Source organism: Ornithodoros turicata, chromosome 5 (assembly GCF_037126465.1).
Source record: "Ornithodoros turicata isolate Travis chromosome 5, ASM3712646v1, whole genome shotgun sequence".
Classification (NCBI taxonomy): domain Eukaryota; kingdom Metazoa; phylum Arthropoda; class Arachnida; order Ixodida; family Argasidae; genus Ornithodoros; species Ornithodoros turicata.
The window spans coordinates 2,078,692-2,103,299 of record NC_088205.1 but is presented as its reverse complement, the minus strand read 5'-3'; the positions used below and the strand labels follow the sequence as shown (position 1 = coordinate 2,103,299).

At 45.7% G+C, this 24,608-nt stretch overlaps 1 protein-coding gene across 1 annotated transcript in view; it reads right to left on the bottom strand.

Moving 5' to 3' along the window:
• LOC135393791 (cell adhesion molecule Dscam1-like) overlaps positions 1-24,608 on the bottom strand; it is a 384,001-nt gene that overhangs the window by 75,496 nt on the left and 283,897 nt on the right. The window contains exons 9-13 of the mRNA XM_064624063.1: positions 7,229-7,498; positions 6,377-6,522; positions 5,263-5,524; positions 3,239-3,400; positions 1,770-2,060 (exon numbers count right to left, since the gene is read on the bottom strand). Of these exons, the coding sequence (XP_064480133.1) occupies positions 1,770-2,060; positions 3,239-3,400; positions 5,263-5,524; positions 6,377-6,522; positions 7,229-7,498 (1,131 nt within the window). The remainder of the gene's footprint in view (positions 1-1,769; positions 2,061-3,238; positions 3,401-5,262; positions 5,525-6,376; positions 6,523-7,228; positions 7,499-24,608) is intronic.

Genomic DNA, 24,608 nt, shown 5'->3' with positions numbered 1-24,608 from the left:
GAAACTGAATCATTAGCTGTCTTTGCTTTCGTCAGGGCCATCGGTGTGCTCAGATGCAACACCGTAAGCGACGAGACGCAAAAACGAGAAATGCCCAATATTCTGAGGCTTGCTTTACATCACCTGGTGCAGAGCAAATACTAAGAACGATCAGCCTCGTGAGGTACGATACTTGGATGAGACGTAATAACCTTCCGTTTGCTCTCGATAACCAAGATCGCCTGCGCAGCATATCAGGCTCTTCGTGGGTGCTAAGTGATGGATCAGTCGATAAAAAGTTGGCCAGGGCTGGAAGACTTAATCCTGCCATCGGTTACTATTTGGCAGCCTTGAGTGCACTTAGGATTTTTGCGCAGAAATTCTTGCTTTGATGCTTGCTTAGCTCTTCGAATGCGTGTATCTTCGAATGCGTGTATTCGCATACACTTTGGCTTTATTTACATTACCTATCAAACATTTACGACGCTGATACCTAGCAGTTCTGTACTTCTATCCATTCCACCGTTGCTTTGGGATGTTGTTTTTTTTACTTGGGCCATATATATCTCGATATGTATTTGCCAAGAGATCTGCCTGCTAATCTTGGGCTAGGGTCCTGTGCAGATTTTATGGGGTACCGTGTCGATATTGCGCTTAAACCGATTGAGGAAAATCTAGGGAAAACTTGCACATAGCCCAGCTGTTACCAGGATTCGAACCTCGGTCACCTCGGTCTTGACAGTTCATGCTTGCAGCGTGCCCAGCACATAGTAGTGGCTACCGTCACAACTGCGTATAATTGGGTCTCAACTTTCACAGTGCTTCTGTCGGTTTGAACATGTACGGCTACAAACAAGCCTACCTGTGTACCACACTTTACGTTTCTGAAAGCAAAAAGTGGCACAACGAACTAAATATTGACTGCTCAGAATCCATCCAACCGAATTCATGGCACTATTGTCTGCGTGTCTCATGCTGTACTGTCCCAAAATATTGTTCCTCTACGTACCGTGGAAGTACCATTGCATTAATTAATTGTTTTGAGAAGTACGCCGTCATGATGTTCCCAATCTACTCAGGCGTCTGGCTCTTCGTTGCTCCTCGAAGGCAATCTCCGTCTCCTCACAACGCTTCCACATTCCAAGGTGGGGTGGGCAGCGTATACGGGCGCTGTTGCTCGGAGACAGACGCCAGAGTTTGCAGTGACGTTATCTACTCTTGGAGAATCCGAAACTATGCAGCTCTGCGGGGTCCGTTTAGAAATTTCGCGGAAGCCCGTAATGTTCAGTGACAGCACGATAAAAAGGACTGCCAAGTACACAAAACACAATAGTAAAAACTGGGACTGGTTTACCCAAAAGGGGAAAAATGGGAAGGCGATAGTTAGGAGTCTAAAGCAGCATCCTAATAGCATTAAATTAACATCCTAAATATCGTCCTCCCACTTTTTTCCCATTTTGGGTACACTAGTCCCGGTTCTTACTCTTCAGTGACAGCGTACTAAGCTTGATTAATGATACGAAATACAATATTTATTTTTCCTATAGCCGTTGGTGACAATTTAAGCACAACTGCCGAAATGCATCTCTAAGAAGGAAGGCCTTATGCTGTTTCAAACCGTCAACGTAGAGCAACGTTCAACGTAGCAGGTACGCTAGATAAGGCAAAGGTGTATAGTGTTATAGATCCCGGAAGTTCAATGATCTGTGTAGCAAATAGTCCAGTTCGTTTATATAAATAACCTGAACTTGATTATGCCAAATTTAAGGTATGCAGTTTATCGCACTCACCGTATACTACAAGGGGCGCTGAGTAGTTGACAGAAGCAGCTTTGTTATGTGCCAGACAGGTATAAACAGCCGTGTGCTCTTCTGTGAGCGACTTGAAGACGAGGGTTGAAATGAAGTCATCCACATGGCCGAGAGAAATTCCCTGAGTACGAGGCGACAGAATGGGAATTCCATCCCTGAGCCAAGACAGCTGAATCGGCGGATCGCCGTCTGGCACACTGCACGTGACGCTCGCGCGAAGTCCAACTTGGGGCTTCTCCGGGAATGAGAATGGCGTTATCGAGGGCGGTACTGACAAAAAATACCAAGGATTCCGTTAGTGATAAAAAAATATAGTTAGTAAAAAAAGAAGGCGATTGTAATAAATAATTATCTGCACGTTACGTCTTTTGCTGGTTCTGAAACGTCTTACTGTTCTGTCTGCGGGCACAAAAAATTTCGTCACAGTAGAGTGAGCTCGGCTCTTCATTCACTTGGGGGGGGGGGGGATATATTTATTAGACGAAAAGGAAAAGAGAACGGGGGAAAGGTCAGCCAAACGAAACGTCGGCTTGCTATTCCAGAAATAAAGAAAGAAAGAAAGAAAGGAATAGGAAGGAATAAGAAATAAATAAATAAATAAAAATTAAGAAATAAGAAATACATAAAAAAGAAAAGGAATTGGGAAATAAAGGATAAACTAACAAATGATGAAAGAAGGATGAGGTAAATTAAAGACAAAGATGAGAAAAAAAGATGACTAACAAACGGTGAAAGAATGATGGGATGGATCACAGAAGATGATCATTCATAAATGTTCATTCATACATAAATGTGAGAGACAATTCTTTTCATCGATGTGTACCAGCATCCCACGTTCTACAGCAAAGGGGGTGATCCGACGCGTAAAAAACCGACAACGTGAATGCCGAAAGCTATCCCGCTCCGACGTCACTACAGGCGTCTCCGCAAGTGAGGCAGCGCGGGAGAGGTCACGTGCTCACGAGTACCAATGGGAACAGCCGTAGCTTTCGCTAATTCTCATGTCAGAGCTTTAGATATACGCGATTTCCCCATGCGGAATGAAATGGGCCTTCACACCAACACAAAAGGAACGACATTCATCCGTTGTCCACCTTAACTACGATTACCTTTACGACTTGTTCACCTTTACTGAAATTATTCCTGTTTCCTCGGTACTCTTGCATGTAGTACCATACTCGCATAATGTAATGAACATCAATATATGAAAGCCCCTTTAAGTACTCCAAAATCGTGGAAGCGAAACCGACACGCACAGTGTAGAACTGGCCTGGCTATCACGGTAAACAAAGTGGAAACGCGCCTAAAAGTACACAACCTGACGGCGAAGTTCGACGTGCAGGCAACACCGCAGGATCATTAACGCTATACGCCCTCAGGAGATTCGCAACAACAGGTCGATGCACGGTGGACTGCAGTTGATTACGGGGTTGTAATGTGATTCTTACCGATCACCTTGATATTCACATGGCTCCTGGCTTCATTTCCAAGTTCGTTTTGAACGAAGCAGGTGTAATGGCCCTGGTCATCATTCCGGCTCACCGTATCAATGACCAGCGAGCCGTTAGGGTATGACATGATACGCTTGCTGTGAGGGATGTTCTTGCCATCTGTAGGAAATACAACACGTGGAGAAACGCTTGTTTAATAACACTCGGGGTTCGTTGTTGGGATGTTGCTGACGGGTAAATGCATTCATCGCATGCTTTAGACGGTATGGAAAAGAACTCAAGCATGGTCCATAAATCCCCATTTTTTTTTTGCTATTCTATCACATCACATCACATGAAACATGGTCCCATAGAGTTCTAGCGCGCTATGCTCTTTGGTTACTTGCTGCATTACGTCCAGATGTCAATTATCAATAATAACGTTGAAGTACTTCGGCGTTATACTATTTCAACAGTACCTGATTTCTAGTAGGATCTCTTGCATCAACACCACCTCGAAACATCGGTATTGAAGTCGTCAAAATCGTAAAATGAAAGTAGACACTAAAAGGTTCGCTTTTGTCCTCCACACTTGACATCCTTCCGGTTGCGTCATGCTCTACGCATGACGCAACCGGAAGGATATATATATATATTTTATATATACTTTTTTTCATGCCATGTTTTGTTTTCTGCTTCATTAGTTTTTCAAGCAATAAAGAAGCTGCTGTGTATCAGATGGCATAGACGCAGGCAAGCTTGTCGATGAGATCCATGAAGAAAACAGCCTGAGTTTGGGCAGCACGCACGAACGCACACAATAAAAAATGAAACAACATGTGTCCGGCACTTTCAAAGCTTCATGGGTATACTGCCGATCACAGGAGCCGCACAGTGTGGATCTGCTGGGTGCATCATTCCGAGTTCCGTGAATCAGAACGACGTCCTCCTTGGTCAGCACGCGCCAGGTCAAGCGTCTCGACGTCACTCCTCCTACTCGCTAGCATGAGTATTAGGTGTGTACTAGAGAGAAGGTGCTCACGGCTAACAGGTAGCAGAGAGGTACATCCAGCGGGGAGAGAGGTGGACGAGGAGGTAAGTGCGGTGCGGTAGGGTACAGTGCGCGTCGGAAATTATGTATCCCCAGACTAAAACGACAACCCTTGTGCAGGGCTCGTATTAACAGCGAATGATATCCATATTCCTTCCCCGCCTTTCCGGTTCGGCAACTCGCATCGGACATCTGCATAGGCATCTAACAACACGCAGTGATCAAGGCAATAACAATCAGCTTTGTGCGCCGACAACCGTTGTACCTTCCTATCGTCGATGTTTGCATTTGGAAGATGGCAATGCAAAATAGCAGCGGAAGACATTGTTTGCCATAGGTTTGCCTATCAGCATCTCATTTACGTGTGTATACCATTTAGAAGTAACGTGTATGTATGTTATATCACATAACTCAATGTACGGGGCATTTACAGGGCATGCATCGCCAAATTTTGCGGTGCAAATGAGCCAAAACCGAAACCGCGCCGGTCGGGAGTGCATGGAGGAGAGCGCTCACTCCACGTCAGAGGAGACGTGCTTTGAAGCAAATGGAGACGATTGGAGTAGGTGCTGATCTTCTGGCTAGACCAACCGCTTTGAGGACCAGACAGCCTCCGGCGCCGAATGTGGTGCGCTCCTGAGGTGCTCGGCTTTGGTTTCGGCTCATTTGCATAGCGAAATTCGGCGATGGATAATTGACGGCACGCGGTAGGTTCAGGATTTTTATATGAGAGAATGGCTTTTAACGAGGATTGTGTCCCGTTCTGCTGTCTCGCTATTCCCATAAATTCCCTAATTAAAGAGTTCATTAATTAATTTAAAGTAATTAATCATTTTGTAGCTACATACTCTCTTCGAGAGAATGTTCCCCTGGCGGTATAACTGAACTGCAGAACCGTCTATTCTGCTCTCATAGTGTTTTAATAAAAATGTGTAAATGATAAAAAAAATGCCCTGTCGATAGGCATGTACACATGTGCATGCTCACACACCTTTACGCCAATAGACTTTGGTGATGGGATATCCAGAGAAAGGGCAATGAAGTACGAAGAGCTTTCCGGCAACGATGGTCCTGTTGGGCATTGGCTGCACAGAGGGAGTTCCCATGACATTAAGCCTAGCTGTGTGTGTATCCCGGCCGTGGTCGTTGGTGGCTTCGCATCTGTAGGAGCCTCCGTCTTCGGTATGGATTCGAGTGAAGTTCACGAAGCTGATCACGGAACCATCGCGACTCACGTAGTCGCCTACACGTACCTGTGGAACAAAATGGAAAGTAAGAATATATTCGTGCAGAAGAACTTGCACCGTGCAGAAGTGAGGGGGGAATATCTTTATTAAGAAAAAAAGAGAGGAAAGGTCAGTCAGACGGAGGTCGGCTTGCTATTCCAAAAAGGGAGAACCGGGAAGAAAACAAAAAGAAAAAAGAAGGAGAGAAAAAGGAGAGAAAGGGAGGGAAAAGGAGAAAGAAGGAGAAAGAAGGAGAAAAAAGGAGAAAAAAGGAGAAAGAAGGAGAAAAAAGGAGAAGAAAGGAGAAGAAAGGAGAAAAAAGGAGAAAGGAGGAGGAAGAAGGAGAAAGGAGAGAAAAGGAGAAAGAAAATAAAAGGAAAAGGGGAAGAAAAGAAAAGGGAAAGAAAACAAGAAAAGGAAAGGAAGAACACAAAACTGAAAAGTCGCACACACGGTCACACAATCACAAGGCGTTGGTGCAGAAGTGGTCTCTCTTTCTCTGTCTGGTGATATGCTTTTGTCCAGTGATATACCTATCACGCGGTGGTACGCTGCTCAGAGGACACCGTGAGTTGTAGGCCGACTTCATAGTGAACTATGCTGACGAATCTGAAGAGGTCTTACTGTCGCATGTGACATACGTGTTATGTTTCGTGATTCAGAGGCTCGTCAGGAAGTTCCACGACTCAGTATTCAATTGAGCTGCGGAAATGGTGAATAGATAGGCAGTTCATGTAAGTGATATCAATTTAATGTAGATATTTCCTCGTTGTATGGTGTTAAAGTTGGACTGCACCTTATCTTTTCCTATGGGGCAATATCGCTACAGAGACAAAATAGGCCGGTATTACGAAAGCCAAAAACGTGTGGAGTGTTTACCCTGTTGGAGTCTTGCACCTGGACATCGTAAACGGACCACGTGATCTGAGGCAGTGGAATCCCTGTAGCCGCGCACCGGAGCGACACGGGCTCTTCTCTCCGTACTACAACCTCTTCGAAGCGTGACACCAGAACAGGAGCTTCAGCTGTGCAGAGCAACGGGGTTAATGTCTACCATCATATCGTTACAGTCGACGACAGCTTTGTATTATTGGGTTCAGCGTTTTCGCTTTACATAAAAGAAAAAGACGACTATGGAGTACACACATACATAAAGCAGGTGACACTTTATTTGTAATCGGTTCCCATGTAGCCGGGAAAGTGCAGGAATGACTCTTTCCATCCACGTCCCATTGTAACAGTTAGATATCAACAGACGTGTTTTCCCCGAGGATGGCACACCCGATCGTTTGCACACTTTATTCGCACTGCTTGCGTACGTTCGTTCGTACGTTAGGGAGCACGTGCTGTACACCCTACGAGCTGCCTACGTGCCAGACTGGCTTCTTACTCATGCGATGTGCACTGAGGATTGCGATGCTTGCTGCAAGTGCATTTTCTTTGCTCGACACGACAGTGTCTAGCTTTTTGTGATCAAAAGTTTTGCAATATTTGCAGAATTCAATTTTTCACAATGTACAGTACATACATATCCGATAGTGGTCTCTCACAGGTGCCTTTTGCAACATAGCTCGCCCTTTTCACTATAGGTGTACGCGTTTCTGTTTCTCGCCTGTCTTTGTTCCCCGTGCTTGAGCCTCCAACGCTATTTTTCACGTGTCCAGTTTCGTGCCTACTAGCTTTTACTTTTACTTGTTCCTTATTTACGATACGCTTGATACACCTGCTTACCCTTGATGGAAACAAACGAAAGACCCTGAGCCGAGTCCTGCTCGTTGCTGGCTATGCACTGGTAGATTCCGCTGTCTTCGCTCTGCACCGCATGGATTCTCAAAGCGTACCGATTGAGAAGAGCAATTCTACGCGAAGGTTGCACAGGCCTGGAGTTCTTCGTCCAGGTCACACTTCGTACTGGGTAACCACTGACGGTACAGTTGAGCGTTACAGCATCTCCGGACCGGACTTCTTTGCTTCTTGGCCATAATTGAACATCTAGCGGTTCTGTCGGGAAGAACGTGTGAATAGGTAAATATGGCTTCCAAGACGACGTGCAGAATAACGAACAATACTTCAAGATTAGATCAGATAACATTAGAATTAGGGTAGAATACTTCCAGAGAAAATCTTGCAGAGCACGGGTTCCTCAGGATCAGCAATGTCATTTACTATAACTGCACTGTCTTTCAGTAGGACACTTTGTGAAATACGCAGGAAGTGGCCTTTATCCGAGTGTTTCTGCATCTTACTTTTTGTGCTGTTGGGAATAGCAAGCCTACGTCATGGCTAACATCAGCGTTAGACATATCCCCCCCTGGGAGTTCTTATCATGAATGCCAGGCGCTTAGAGGTCGCTTATAGGCAGAACAACGGCTTCCTAATTAATATGTAAAAGGAGAGATTTCCGACCTCGTTGACAAAGCCTGGGCTTCGAGGTGAGGTCAGTATTTGTTTGGATACAGGGGAGGATGATGCCAGATCACAGAAACGAGTAACGTGACAGTAAAGCTTAACAGAAGTAAAGGACATGACTTTGCTGCATCTCATACTGCCGCACCACATGCTACTTTAGCGCTTGCCTCACAAAGCTGCGACACCGCCGTCGACGTTTTTATCTTATTAATCAGGTAAAGGTTTAAATAATTTCACGGATCTCTTTTGAGATATCACCCAAAATAAGCGATTCGCCCTTTTCAACAAAACTATCAATAGCGTATATCTTTAGGCCAGCGCGAACTTCATAAAGTTTTAAACACTTTCGCAGAAACGGAGATTCGGTTCTGCTTCGAAAACATCCCATTTCATTTTCTTATCAAACCTCTCCCATGCACCTTAAAATTAATCCCAAAGGCAACATTGAACAGACGAGGAAAATGTCCGCTAAACAGCTCTCTTCGCGTGAAACATTTATCCACGGGCCACTTCTGCAACATGTATGCCTGGTATCGCGTCGATACTGGAACCCCAAGCGCGCATTCACGTTCCATGCGAACCCTTGATCGAAAAGCAGGAAAGACGGTCATTTGCTTTTCCTGCGAGGCCCCAGTAGCCGCCTGAAAATGACATTCTTTCCATTTTTAAACGACTGGCAGGAAAGGCTGACATTTATTCTCTGGGTAGAACTTTCTGGAAAACGGCGTTCCAAGCGATCTTGGCGCAGTCAGCCGGCCTTCCTTTTTTCGCTTCTCGATTTCGCCGGGCTCTAACGTACGGGCATTAATTAAAGGGAAAGGAAAATTAATTAAATGTCGCCCTTAAAACTGTTCTCCAATCAGTGATGCAATAGACACTATTCTCGGGAATGCAGAGCTAATCACTTGGGAGGAAAATGTTTCATGGCCTCGGGTGTTATCCTGGAATGGCAGTTCTTCCATCTTCTCGGGTTTTCCCGAGATTCGAACGGAGCACGGGGCCGAGTTTCGCGCCTGCGTTAAGGCGGTCATTCATTATGCGTGCGGGGATATAGACGTGTCAATTAGTCTTGCTGTGGTTAACGGAGAGTGTACGTTGCGCTAGCTTCGGGATTTAAGTAGTCAGGAGAAAATCCTTTAATGCCAAGTATCTGGCGCAAGTTGTAGCATTCGACGTCAGTAACTTTAAAGGAGCATTAAAGTGGTATCTAACATGGCAAAAAAAAAAACTGCTGTCATCTTGTAAAGCAGTATGTGAAAAGCATTCCCACAAAATGTTTTTGTCCAAAGTTGTTTCACCCCGGCGCAATTAATTTGCAATTAATTGCTCTCTCAAATCACCCACTCTAGTGTGACGTTTGTGGTAGAGAGCCCCCTCATTCGTTGGTAGGAAAAACCGTCTGCTACGAACATTGCGAGCTATTTCTTGTTGACTTCCATTCTCTATATGATTTGTATCACCTTTTCTAAAAAAACCAAAGCATATATGCACCCTGACAAAGTAAGGTTGCAATCACAAGAGCAATATATCCGTGGCTTCTGTGCAATCTCAGAACTCACAGTAGCAGAAAGCAAGCTATGACGTCGGTATTATGGCGCCACCTGTTAGCCACTGAACTAACTGTGCGGTGAAAACTGTCAGAGAGGCTTCACACTGTCGGGAAGCACTGTGGTATTGCTGTAGAACACACAGTTAATTTCGGGCTGCTTCACTCGTTCTTCCCGTGGTGTCAGCGGTCCCCGAAAATCGAGGTCGTGTCGTTGACTGCCTTCAAATCCTCCGTTTCGGACATCACGCAGCCGGAGAACGCCTGGCGTCTGCGATGCGGTAGCAGACGCTCCGGCCTGCGCGGTGTTGCTCACCTCGATCATGTGATCCCAGATCCAATAAGGAGCGTCCCTACCACTCGCGTCACATGGTGACACGCGTGGCGGCGCTCATCACGTGGCTATCCTGAAGGCAAAGGAGTGTGTTTCGCGCACTGGGGATTCGGTGGGCTATTGCAGGCTTCCCAAATTCGCTACGGTTGCACTAACTGTGGGAAAACAGTTTTCGGCCGCCTAACATTCCATACCGACCAAAAACAGAAACAAAGTTGTGTGCCTCTAGACTGCTCCTTTAAAGTTACTGACGCCACACTAATTAGTGTGAAAACAGTATGGTGCGAAGAACAAAAACTAAAAAAATAAAAAACAGCAACATGCCACATACAGGTACACTTCGAAAGTATAGGGTATATTTAGGCCGCAGACAAGAGACAACTCTAAGGTTCAAGGTAACCTTACGATAGTTTCAGGCTTTACCTGGAATCTTTGTGCACTTCTCAATGGTGAAACTGAACTGAAAAATGAGGACGGTTATATCAGCGACGGACAGTCGTAAAATATGTAACCACCGGAACCATAACGATAAAAATAACGCATAAATAATGAATATAACGTCGGGCGTTCCACCGCTGAGGAGGAGTACCCTACTGGGGGAGGCGCAGGAACATCTTCGCACACCCCGAATGTATATTCGGTTAAACACTTCAGTGGACGATGTTATCGCAATCTTCTACATCCAAGTGTTGGCTGCACTTGATAACTGCAACAGCAAAACGTACGGTGCCCGTTGTGACCAACGTCTTCATGCGCTTTCTTTTATATATCCGTACCTACGGAGCGTGCTGATTAAGAGACTAGCGCAGTGCAAGAGGATCCATGTGACTGACCACTCCTCCTTTCGCTTTACATTCAGAATGTGTTCCCATGCGACCACAAGCATCTGGAGGATACCGGGTATTGATCCAAGGTTCGAGCTCTCGAACACGCTACTCCCGAACACTAAGTGAGGGTGTCTTTGCGACCGTCTATCGCACAACGCAAAGGGCGCACCTTTCAGCAGACAAAGCAGAGCGACATTGTTTCCTTTGTACGCATTCTCGAAACGAGGAAACATGCACGCTTGCAGCAGAAGGAAGATTCGCGGCGACCGAAAAAAATAGACAGAGGGTGAAAGAAAAAGTAATTGCTGAACAAAATGTCGCAAAACATTATGTTTTTCGTTCTTAGTTTAGTTCTAGGAGGTTAGTGGACTTTTAGCGTGTCGCGAAACTCTTCAGAACCAATGAGTAAAACAACATTTCGAATCAGCCTTCTCTATCAGATAGGTTCGTTAGGTTCTGTAAGTGACCATCCTTGGCACAAAACAAACAACATTATTGCCAGTGCCCGTTATCGAAATATGGTATCGCATTTATTGATACCGTTTACATGGGTAAAAAGTAGCGAAATATCGATATCCATTTTACTGTACCGCTACCCTTACAAAAAAAAAAAAAAAAAGATACGCGATTCATTACCCGATACTTTTGCTGAAAATACGAAGTTGCATAAAATCCGCAACATCCGACTTTTCGTTGGCCTCTCTTCTTGGCCCCGTCTTGCACCCCAACCAAGACGCCGTAGCGCAGGCAAACCTTCCCCTCTTGTCTTTTATAATAAACATTTCCCCCCCCCCCTTTCCGTAACATTGAAATCTCACTCACGTGAGCACTCAGTTTGTATAACAACGAATTGGGAGAAGACAGTTTTGCAACAAAAAAGCAGAATATTTATCATACAGTTTAGGTATTTTGATTGACGTTTAGCTGTAGCTGGCGCTGAAGGTTTCCCCCTGTCTGCGCGAGGCGGACCAGTCACAATTAATTAACAAAAGTAAGACATATGACAGGTGGGGGCATTAAACAAATATGGGCACTGGGAAACGATACGGAGATCGGCTGACCACAAATTTTATAAGGGAAACACATACCAATTTACAAAAATATCGCGATCATAGTTCGATGCCGAAAAAAGTATGGATTACTGTAACGGCGTTACGCAGAACACTGAATTCCTGTACTGGAACGTCAAGCTCGTAGAGATCGCGTTTCTTACCCTTCGGGATGTAACTGCGCGTGTTGCATTTTTTTGCGCACAACACAATATATTTTTATTAAACGTCACAATAACGTAACGTACATCTCTTAAACCGACCGGATTAGTGGTCTTCTGGCCGCACAAAACGGCCTCGGCATACCTGTCTGCTCGCCTGTGATTTCAACCAAACGTATCCCCAGGCGAGAATGCCTCCTTCGATGAATTCTTGTTTGGCTCGCCTAGGCAACGGCCCCTACGTGCTCGTGCATCGACATGGCCGTCGTACGGAATTTAGTCGGCCTGCGACGCCACATCTCACATTATCGCCCTCTACTTGCCGCACATGATTCCATACAATCAGTAAAGTGCCGTAATCTGTCGCCCGATAAATGATGACAACCTCGTTTCAATTGTCGCTCCGTCCACAGGTAGTTCTACGTAAATATATGCCGCACAGTATAGCTATATGGCCGCGTTTATTTCCTATAACTAATTATCATGCTTGCTACTAATCACTTCGTTAACATCATTCCCAATAAAACTGAATAAATATTACAACGCGCAGAAGCAAAGCAACGAAACATTATCCTTCATTTGTAATGTCGTTCGCGAATATTCCACCGAAAACCTCACAATTTTCACTCATTACGAAACATAATGACGAAGCGCACTGCTTTCCCGTAATGGTAGGGCCACTGTAGCAGTGTAATACCCAACAGCTCCACTCTGCTGCGGCGTGTGCGTGGCACTGAGTGGGAAGCCCGAGTCTCTGAAGCTGTGGAACGTCCATTATTCCGAATGATGGAGAGTTGCGTACGATTTATTTGAGAGGGAAACTGCATTAGGGTTTCCACTTGTGCGATACGTGCAGTACCTGGTCTGAATCTGACTGGTAATTCATTACGCAGCGAATCGCTTTATGCATAACAGCTTTCGGACCAGCGCTCGTGGCATTCTCGAACAGTATGAAGCATTCCAGAACTGGAGATCGCAGAAAACGTGCGTGCAAACGAATGTGAGACCGTGCAGGACAGGAAGTTGTTTGGTACTGGTTTGAATTCGCTGCGCATTGAGAACGGTAGGGCGGTCTATTTTTGATCCGAATGGAAGGAATATACCTCTCAAAGTTTGTGTAACATTGAGTTAGCGGCAAGTGAGCTAATGTAACGGACTTCTCAGAGATACCCTCTTGCAAACCAATGAGTGCTTCCAAGAAGCCAAAAACGAGTACTTGCTGCTATAGGACGGACAGCTACTATAAGATGTTTTCGTGCGAGCAATGTTGCTGCCGGGGGTGACCCGTGCTGGTGAAAAGGTATTGTAACCCTATTCCTCCGGAACAATTTTCTTTGGATTAGATTTTTGTTATTAGAGCCATCACCCACTCTCTCCGCAGCTGGTACTTCCTGCGTCACGGGGACGCAAACGATGACACTCAAAGATGGTCGCACATCTTTCATGACGTTGAATTTAACTTTGCTTATGATGATGATTGGGCGATGAACCACGTGTTTCCTCGCCACAAGCGATAGGCTACTCACAGTAATACGCCATTACTCACAGTAATCTGGCGAAACTATGACGATGGGCCTTCCAGTGTGGACCGAAGTATTACGTTGTCCAAATGGGTTAGTAGCATTTTTTGGGCAGAGCGTTGGTACACTAGCTGGATTAATGGACCGAATCGTAAGACATCCCATTTTTCCAAGCTGATAATATTGTGTTTCGAGAACATTTCACAGGGCGTGTGGTGATAATTTTGTTCTGTCGTATGTTTATGTTGCTTCATTGATACTCAGATCCCGGACATGATGTAAACCAGAAACAGACCATTACTAATTTCATTGCGGGTGCAACGGTTTGATGTTGGGACTGCCGCATTTCCAACGCGAACAATGTTTTACTAAGTGCATAAACCTACCTACCTTACCTTCAAAAACGCCCAGACACATAGAAACTCTCCTGCATCGTCTACGCCTGAATGTGCCCTATGGTCGCCAGTTTTTTCATAAAGTAGGCAAGGTGGACTCGCCCAACTGTTTACTGTGCGGGACAGTGAAAAACACTGAAGATATCATCATGCATTGTCCAAAACATGCTGCACAAAGAGGCATCTTGAGGCAGACCCTTGGCCATCTCGACAGCAGGGACTTCAGCGTAGAGAAAGTCTTAGGCGTATGGGACGCTAAGCACAGGAACGCGGCCTTCAATGCTCTTGTCAATTGCATTGTGAAATCTGAACTAGAAACCCTATACTAGACGGTGCGTGGACATTACTATGATCCTTGATGTGAACGGCGCGCTCGGTCCTGCGTGGTCGCGGTCGAGACGCTCGCCCCGGTGAACTTTTGCGATGCGCTGGCACCTTCTCTGGTGCGATCGTACAGTTTCTTGCTTTTGGGGTAGCAGAATTCGCTTGCGCGAACTCAACCTCCCCTTCAACAACAACAGCAACTACGGCAACAACGAAATGCATAAAATCACGTGCGAGAATCACGACCGGCTGTTGTTGCATTTAAATTCCCAGGCTTGCCCCCAGCGGCTGTCGCGACAGGAGGAGTCGATCCTCCATCGCCTACGCCTCGATGTTGCCCTGACCCCGCTGCTCCTCTCTAAGATGGATAGACGGACGTCCCGATGTGTCCCTGCTGTGCTGCAGTCGCCGACATACGTCATCTATTGTTGCACTGCAAGCGGTACGCCGGCCCCCGAGCCGCCCTCGCCTCAAATCTCGCTTCCCTAGGCCACAGGGAACTTTCCCTGGCGACGCTGCTGGGACCTGTCCAGCACTCCAGACAGTGGGCAGTCACCCGAGCCCTCCTGTATTACCTGAAGGACACTGGGATGCTCAGCAGCCTTTGAGCCTTGAGCCACCCCATCAGCCACCCCATCGTCCCCTGCCACTTTCTCTTTTCCTTTTCTGCTTCTCTTTTCTCTTTCTTTCTCTGTTTTTCTTTTTTTCTCTTTTGGGTTGGGAATAGCAAGTCGGCCTTGGCCTGTCTGACCTTTCCCCCCCTCTCTCTCTTTAATAAACATATACCCCCCCCCCCCCAGGCTTGCCGTTTAATCTAGACGTGATCAATTGGGATATTCTCAGCCGGAACACAGTGGTCTGCTGTACGCGTAGCGTTTACATTCCGTCTGGTTTCACTTGCCCTTAACTTCGATCCAGTGAATACAAGCACATCGACCATCCGTATCCACATTTCAACAAATCAGGCGCACCATTAACGATCACCCACACACGCACACACGAGAAGAAAAAAGGTGTAAAGAAGGATAGATGCAACTTCATTACATGGTTCGTTATGCCTGCGTAAATTACGTCCACCTCACTGTTTTCTGTTATTAATTCGCTCAGACTTCCTTTGATATATCACTTCGCTAGCTGCCCATTAACAGAACCGGGCAATAATCAAGTCTAGCTGAAAGCCGAGAAACAGAAAGAGAGAGAGTAACTGGGATAGAAAAAATGAAAAAGAAAAAAAAAATGTCGCGCCTGATGCATGAGACCAGATTAGAATAAACGACGCACAGGTATGCGGTGGTCGTGTACCTAATTCTTTTTGCCCTATCATTTTCCCCCTTTTCTTCGCTATACTACGCAACCCTCTAATAACATTGAGGAACGAACCTGAGTAAATTGCTCCAATAAATCGATAGTTTCGACAAGACCGTAGTAAATCACGGCCAGGAAATCAAAACAACAAAACAGAGAAGAAGGTTCTGAAAGGAAAGGAAATAAGGAAAGAAAAACAACAACAACGGGACGACGAAGGAAACCAAAATGAAGGAATAAAGAAAAGCGACGTAACGAGCTTGAGTTATTTCGCTTCGTGCAAAACCCACACAGCACTGAAACCGAAAGAAGTATTCTCAATTATTTTTCTCTCCCTTCTACTCCCTCCCTCTTGATATCGAAAGGCAGCAGATTGTTATTCCAGACGCTTTTTATCTCGGAGAGAGAAAGCAGATAAAGACAAGAAAAATTCTCGGATCAGACGAAAAAAAAAAAAGTCTTTCACCTCATTACCTTCATCGTAACAGCGATATGGGGGCCCCCTTCAAGAAATTTTCCCCTTTCCAGTCATTAATTGCGTGGGCCACCGGTGCGATGAAATAGAAACGTATCAAGTATAAACGAAAACGTCGCGCTCCTATTACACGCAGAAAGGAAGGTACACCGGCGCGAGCAATATATATATATAGGGAAAAATGCTCCGTATGGGGAACGCGTGAAACGAAAGTGAGGGGGGAGGGGGCTTTGGAGGAAATAGGAAGGCAGGATTGTAAAAAGAAAACGAGTTTACGCGCGAAGAAATTCATTACCGCGAGATGGCGTGGCAGCTAAGTCTTGTTTTCTCGCGGGAGGCAAGTCGGAGGCAATTTTAATTAACATCACAGCGCAAGAAGAAGAGAGGAAAAAATAGCTGGGATGTCAGATATGTCGTGGAGTCATGTCGGGTGTTTAGGGTCGGCTGCTGCAAAATGGGCCCGATTTTGTTGAAACGGGAAGGGAAATCGCCTGTTTTTTTTTTAAGGGGTTTAGGTGTTATAATTAATATGTAGACTTTCGTGGCATGTAGACTTGGAACGGAAAAATATGCGAGTATTCGTTAAGATGAGCTGTACCGGTCTCAAGGTGCTCAACAGTTGGCCATACCACGCGAGAAAATAAAACTTTCATAGTTTCTGAGATATTAGAAAATAATAAACAAACATCGTTTTTCGTTGTATTCGACCAGACATATATTACCATAGTAATTCAGATGAAAATGATCATCATACATGCCTGCCTGAATGAAAAGTGAATAGTAGTTTTAAGTAAGCAAAAATGGCTGTCTGCTGTCGCTCACTTGCTGCCCCTGTCCCACGTTTCCCATTTTATGAAAAGTGGGAAGCTGATAACGGAGAGAAAGACCGCCGATATCCGAATTCGTAAGATGCAGCGGCAGCGCTACTTGGCTACTGAGAAATGTAGCGGATATGCAACAGTTTCGCATGTAGGGCCGCTACGTACAACACCAGACAAAGCGCATATCCGTCCGTGGCACCTCCTGTAAAGCGTGCTTTCACTGCGCAGACAGAGTGTACGCGGGAGAAGGAACAAGTAAATATGTATCTCCTCGGTTGTCCCAACGAGTATACGTCATAATGCTGCGCCATTTTTATGAGTGAATGGAGTTAAGCCTCCGCGCGTTTATTTTATTTTATGTTATCTTTCTCAGCTCACGCGCCGCTTATACCGCTTACTTGAGCTGTGCCACTCTACGTCACCAGTCACGTGCCCGGGGACCACATTACGTCACAACGTTTTCCCGTTGTTCGATAATGCTCTTTACACGAGTGGAGGATTTTGTAATGGTGTGTGGAACAGAGGCCTCGCGCGCGGTCTGTAGGACGTCGCTCTTTCGCGGAGGCCCATTTTATTCGTTGCAGCACAGGCCGCAGCGCAAAAAAAAAAAAAAAGAACAGAAAAGAAAAGAAAAGGGGGTCACCTCAGTGTTCCTTTAAATCTGTACCTGGGAAAGAAAACAAAGCACGCGTATGAAGACCACAGAGGAAGAAAGGACACATGACAGAGCCACTACATGAGAGCTGGGCGCAGTATATTACCCAGCACAGCCGTCCTTGCGTCGCAAGTTCAAACACTCCAGAAGTGCAAATCGTTGCAGCAAACCGTTGCAGCAAACGTTAGTTCAAATGGCGATGACCACGAAACGCAAAAATACCACCTGTCCTATTTGTCCTGCTTTGTCCTCGTCGTTTTGTGCTGCAAACATGCTTTTTCACCACGATCGTGAAAGAGATACATTGTAGTCGGGTCCAACTTAAGAATGACATATTTAAACTCCACCGTGCGCTTGTTTCTATTGGCCGTAACAGATACCTGCATCACTCTGGATCGCGACAGGTGGTCCGCCGACACCGAAACTATAGGAGCGCTTTTTTGCGTCGCCTGGTACAGTTTCTACAGCGGAGTAACTCTGCTAGGAGTAACTCTACTCTAAAGAGAGTAAAGGACCGGAGTAACTCTACACTGTAATTACACTCTACACTGTACACGGTAATTTTACTGCACAAGTGACAGCTAACACTGTTGCCGGCATATGTGCCGTACCCTATATGCTGCACAAAATCCGTTTAGAGTGCACACTGCACAGTTTCGGACTGGATATTTGCTGTTTAATATCCTTTTAATGGAATCGACTCCCATTTCGCTTGCGAGAGCTGCGCAGTGTGCACTTCGCACATTTTTTCTTTTTTTTTTTGCAATAACTAATTTACGGCACATATGTCGCCAACAGAGTTAGCAGATACTTGCGCGCAAAATTACTGTTTTTTTTTTACAGTGTACTACATTTCGTGCCGTTCTTAAGTTGGACACGGCGTGAAGTAAACTAGCAGATGTATCAGCAAGCAGCACACTGTCGGCATACAGTAACGCCTTGCACAGAGAGATTCCAAAATAGTTCACTTTCTGCGCTCGCAGTTCCCCAACGCAGTTCCCCAGACCCCAATGGGGGGTCTAGGTCCCGCAACGCGTTACCCAGACCCCCGATCCACGGGAATTTTTTTTTTTTTTTCCCGCAGAGCGGCTGGGGCGCAGCAAATAATTCCAGTCGTTTCTGCTCCGTTCAATGACAGGCCGCAGAAAATACATTTTCTTTTCTTTCGCTGTGTACTGCGCCACAGAAGAGAAAGAAGAGTTTATGGCTGGAAGGCGACGACTGCGCAGAAGCGAAACCCCAAGGCGGCCGTTAAGGTGGCACGGCGTAAGGGGAAAGTTCGAGCTCTCTGTGGCTGTCGACGTTATCTGTTATTGAGAGACTTATATGTTCCCTGCGAGGCTTCCCGGGGCTCCAACGTGTTAGACGAAGGAGCGTCGGGTTTTGCCGCCTTCCACCTCTTTTAGCGGCGGTATCTCTTATGCACTGCCTCCGCAAATGGTCCCTTCGATAGTCTCTCTAGAGGCCATAGACACACCGCAGCCTTTGCGCTTGGTGTTTCTTCTTCATATTCTTTCTTCTTTTTTTAGGCTTACGAAATGCTTCCTGCCAAACGAAAACATCGGAGGCTCCGAATATTCGCTACAGATTTCACAGCGGAAAAGCATTAGACATGTGAAGTTCTGCCAGTAGACTAAATGAGGTGTGAGTAAAAGAAAACATGAATACTAATTACGAGGCGTTACATATATTTCGGAAAAGATGCGCAGAGATGCTGTATAAACAGATTCGAGAGAAAATAATGCGTTCTAACTCGTCTGTCGTTAAATGTCAGATTTTAAAATGTTTTTACCCGAGCATTCTTATGCTCGTTGTGTGCGTTCTGTGTATGCGGTTGCCGTCGCATTCTTCGGGCTGCGAGTATCACCCGAATGTAAGAGAGTCGTACTCCCTATACCAGATTTCTTAGTGGGACGTGAACTGAACTGAACGTGTTCTGAACATCCAGGTCAGGTCACCACGTGTTGGAAGTCTACGGGATTTTCACATACTAATTGACAATGCCGTCTATGTTGAAGCCGAGTGTAAACAAAACAAAGTAACGAGTAACGTAGATAACGGTTACCGATTTTTGTAACTGAATACGCTAACGGTTCCCAGACTTCGCCACCCCACGGCTCATAAAAATATAACCCCCACCCCCATCCCCTGGTGACCCCCGTCGCGATGCTCGAAGTTTTCCTGTCACCAGCGCATGAACGTTAGCCAAAACGTATCGACTCACATTTCATTGGAGCTACATTCAGAGGAGGTTTTCTGGCCCAAAAAGGGGCTATATGTTTAATAGAAAGAAACGAGAAAAGAGAACGTCAGTCAGGCTGATGCCGGCTTGCTATTCCACACACAGAAGAAGGAAAGAAACTGAATATAAACATTTAAAGAAAACATGAAAAAAGAAAGAAAGAACAACAGTAAGTGCAGCAAAGGCACGAAATGGTACGTCCCCTGGGGGTGAGAGTTTTTGGCAAAGTAACCAAGTCGTTACTTCACTTCAAAAAAAAAAAAAAAAAAAAACGTCACTGGTTCCTGGGTAACAAGTTACGTACAACCCTGCCTGATTGTAACATCCGCCGCAGTTCTCGGAGCTATAATTTCTTCAATACCAGGTTCGATCTCGCAATCACGCTACCGAACATGCGTAACCGACGCAACAATACGTTTTCCACGTGCCCAGGTTAAAACAAAATAATCGAGTAACTCTCTCCCGACACGGCAATGCACTTACTGCGAACCACATCACACATAAGGCAAGTAATACGATAACCAGAATACACCGCACCATCCACACTCCGAGCTCTTACACGATACACGTGTCGTTTACATTCTGAACTCTTACTCAGCCCATAGAATTTTCTATCGCCTTTCGCTGCAGAAGTATCGAGCACCGTGAGAGAACCACATCTGGCATCTGACAGTCACAAACGCGCACGTATGTCATTGGAAGCAAAAAGAATGGAAAAGTGCAGACGCAGCGTGCGTGAGCAGCCTGCGAGATGCATTCAGTCAATATGTGCACTTTGCCCATCCCGGAGCCTCACGAACGTCTTCGATTATGCACTATGTCCGTATCGACCTGTTTCTTCTTGGACAGGCCGATACCGGGTGACCCATAAATGATCGATAACCAACAGTACTGCGCTACGGTGACTGCGTGACGTTTACAAGCTCCAATAGTATCATTCGACAGGAATACGCTGATTTGATAACTGTAACTACCTTCCCGCGACCTGAGAGCACTCCTTGTCAGTGTATTGTTATGTGGTTATGGCTTGTGTCGTATCGTGCCATGTAAAATGGAATCGTTGGCAAGTGGCACGACACGGCTTGTTTGGATCGACATGAAGAGGGGGGATAGTTATGTACAAGATGTCGCAGTATAGACGCGTCGCAGCAAACAACAGAGTCAGTCCAGTAAAAAGGTCAACTGGAAATGATGTGCTTAGGAAAGCACCACGTTGTAACTTCTCCCGCTGCCTGCGACGATGAACATGTTCACTTTGCCCGTGCTAACGCGTAGATTTCGGACGAAGTTGTTTATGGGTTGGTACGGCAAAGTATTCCTGACCACATCAGAGATATTATCGACGAACAGCACCATCACCGTCCTGCAGCAAAACCATGCTGAGCGGTAACGGCCAGGTCCCCCAAGGTCGCCATTTTCCCATGTATTTGTTCCTATCCCGATGCGTGCAATGCCGGAGGCCGCCCTTAGATGCCCCATTGTTACCAGACGTTGGATTGTAGCGCGCTAAAGATCCACTTGAAGCAAAATCTAAGCCAGGCCAAGTCACCGAAGGAGAAATGGATGACTGCGCCTGCGGCGCCTGGTACGCTATGTGATGCACGCGGCCGTGCACTAGATCCTTTCGATCGCTCAACACGTTTAAAAACGGGACCAAAAAGTGAAACACGACACAGAAAGTTGTTATACGCGTTTCATTTGGACATATAAAGACTAGATTCATACGCAGAAACAACAAGAACATTTTGCCGCTAAACTTAGCGCGCTGAAGTGATCCGGAACGGCAACAGTGGGGTATCTAGTAGCGACCTTCTTCGTTGCACGCTTTTCCGAGGTGAGTTTGGGGGACCTGGTAACGGCAGCCGTCAGACCGCCATGTTTGTTGTTTGTGCCACGTGGGCAACTCCGACCAATGATGTCGCGGCTCATTTCTTCCCTATCCGTGGAAGCTTGGATCAAAGATGAAAGATGAAAGAACTGATGTTCTGAGGCTGGAACAACATAGAAGGGACAAATACCTACGAAGCCTCAATTTGCCATGATTGCCAAACCTCATTTGATCACGTGACGAGCCGTACGTGAGCACGCTACGCTCCTCGTGAGATGCGGTTTAAAGAGAGCACAATTCGAAATTCTTACAGTTACAGAATAGAATAGAAATAGAAAGAAAAAAATGGAAACGTAGGTCGCACTGGTGCGACCAGTTACAGTTACTGCGTAAGTACGCCCGGTAAATTCTTCTGAAATGAGAAACAAAGTTGGTTTGGCGGTCGGAGACTCGACAGTTGGCAAAAGAGCTGTGAAGCTTGTACCGAAACCGAAACTCCTTCAAGGCACCCTCTCGGGCCTCCTGTACGCTGCGTGACGTCACAGGTAGTCTCCCTCGGTCGCTCGGGTCGTGGGGTGTCTACGTGTTTGCTAACTCCTTCGTGCGACATAGATAATGAGACATCTGCTTTCTCGATTTCGTTGTGAAATGCTCGCCACCGGTAGAACAGAACCTACAGGAAGGCGCACGCGAAGAATACATGTGAGGTGAAGCCCAGTGTTGCTGGACCGCTCTTAGGTGGAAGAGCGCCTCATAGGGAAAACTCATAGGAAAATATTCGTTTTCTGACAGAAATGGGACGTCTTACGAGAGGGAGAAATGTCTTACGTACCCACACTTGGTAAACCCGTCGTAGAAAAGCAAACAAACAAAAATATATATATATATATATACGAAGGAAAAATAGCCGAAGGCTATTTTTGGCTATTTTTCCTTTGTATATGTACTTGCTGGTTTGCACTGCGGCCTTCACAGGTGGCGCTGTCATCGTGGATATATCGTCATATCATATTACACACTGACCACCCTGGCCTCAGATAGTGAACCACATATTAACTTTAAAATTTGATCATTCGTCGTTACTTCATGTATTTGCTGTTGCTTTATGTGAAACCCCGAGACTAGGGAACACGAAAGGACAGACACAACACGAAGTCTTGAGACTTCGTGTTGTGTCTGTCCTTTCGTGTTCCCTAGTCTCGGGGTTTAACATTATGCATCATCTTCACCAGCTCGCTTGCTTCCTAGCCATTTTTTCATTGCTGTTGCTGTTCGCCTACGTGAACTTTCATGTGCACCAACAGCGAGTTGATAACAATACGCTGGAAGTGCAACCACACGAGCGCCGCATTCTCCATTTTATTTCTCCCTACACCAAACAAACTTACAAACAGATATGCATTACCTAATGACTGGTTGCATCAGATAGAGTAGCTCGACAACGGATCCATCATATGTTTCCTCACACAGTAAGTGTGTCACATGTCAAGGTATTGCCATATCCGGTCCGATTCAAATTGCGGAGTTTGTACGTAGTTGGAGATATATGGACGACATGGGGAGCCAATTATTTTCCTTTTGCTCTTCAGTATCGGATCCGACAGAGCCATTAGTCGTCCCATTATGATTTGCGATGGAAGGAATGACTTCGCCGGATATGCAATCGTGCTTACCTTGCCCGGTCGGAGAGTACACAATTATTGCGCTGTTTCTGTTACGGGACACGTCGTGTATTAAGCTATACCCGTGCATCGAAATACATCCGGTGAATTTGATTACCGCGTAGCAACGCTAATGGCAGTTGGAATCCGAGCTCATATACTACGTTCTCGCTATGTTCGGCACTAGGAGTACCTATAATGCGCGGTATCACGGTATAACGGGAAAAATAAGTACAATATGTTTTTCTGGATAGTAAATGTATCGCATGCGTCGGATCCTACCGTGAGACATCGTCTGTCTCGTCTTTTGTGTATCGCGTCGCAACTGTCAACATTATGTAGCGCAGCCTAGAAGATGCATGAAATGCTTTGCTGCGTGACGAATGAGGCATTTCATATCACTGGCGAAGAGACCCATGTATGGCAGGATAAATGACGTGTTCGTGCAGTTCGATGAATGTTCCAGAAAATGTGCACATGCATTCAGACAGAGTAGAGTAGACAAATGGCTTCCCACCTTCCAGGTCACACTTCCACAACAAAAGATGTAAAATGTTGTAAAATGATGACGCATTAAGGTATGTGACTATTGTCTCATAATGCATCTAGGTCTAACGTCTATTTACTAGTCGAAGCTACCGTCATTTAACGTGTTTCGTCGCTCCGATGGCCACGCTACGGCCACGCTTCGTCAAATCAGTATGACGCTACATAGGGTTTCGATATAGAATTCTTTTCTTTTTTTTCTCCCTATTTCTTTTGCCAAGACCATAATCAAAAAAACAAATTTGAACAAAGAAGTGGTGTTGAAAACAAATGCAAATTTGATGTAGCGTTTAATATGAATTATCTGTGGGTGAAATACGTTTAATAGAATGATAAGAAAGAAAGAAAAAAGGGGCTGTTGTTCAAGTACACGATTACGCATGCATTCATAAAGGAAACTGGACATTCCGAAATCACAGCATCAGTACAATGATTGATTTGAAATTTTCTACTAGGGATGCGTAGTGTCCTCCGCTGCACATCTTACTGCGTGTGCACCTTTCTCTATGAAAATTAAGGCATATGCAACGTTGTTAGTGTAGACTTGACTGCGAAGCAGCGTCAGTGGCCAGCCAGGCATCCTTAGGCAAACTAAATGGACGCGGGAAGGCCTCCCAGATGCGGTTGGGTAAATGCCCTCCACCGCTGACGAGCACCACTAGGAAACCAACGGGAGCCTTAATTTGGAGGTATCGTACAAAGCGTACAGGTATATTATCAGCAGCGCTATTGCACGGATCCGAACGGTTAGTGTATTAACAGTGGGTTCTTGCGTAAACTGGGTTCAAGAATGCTGATTGGTTCCTCCAGCATATGGGCTTGCTGCTTATGGGCTTAATATGTAGACCCCTACTACAAGGTGCTTTGATCGTTGTGTGACGCATCTCCTAATTATGGCAGCTTTGATGAAAGGTGTTCTATCGCCTACAGGCAATTCATATGTTGTTTTTCGGGAAGTGCACCTACGAGATGGATAATTGCTAATAGAACCGATGCTCGATAAGCCAGTACCG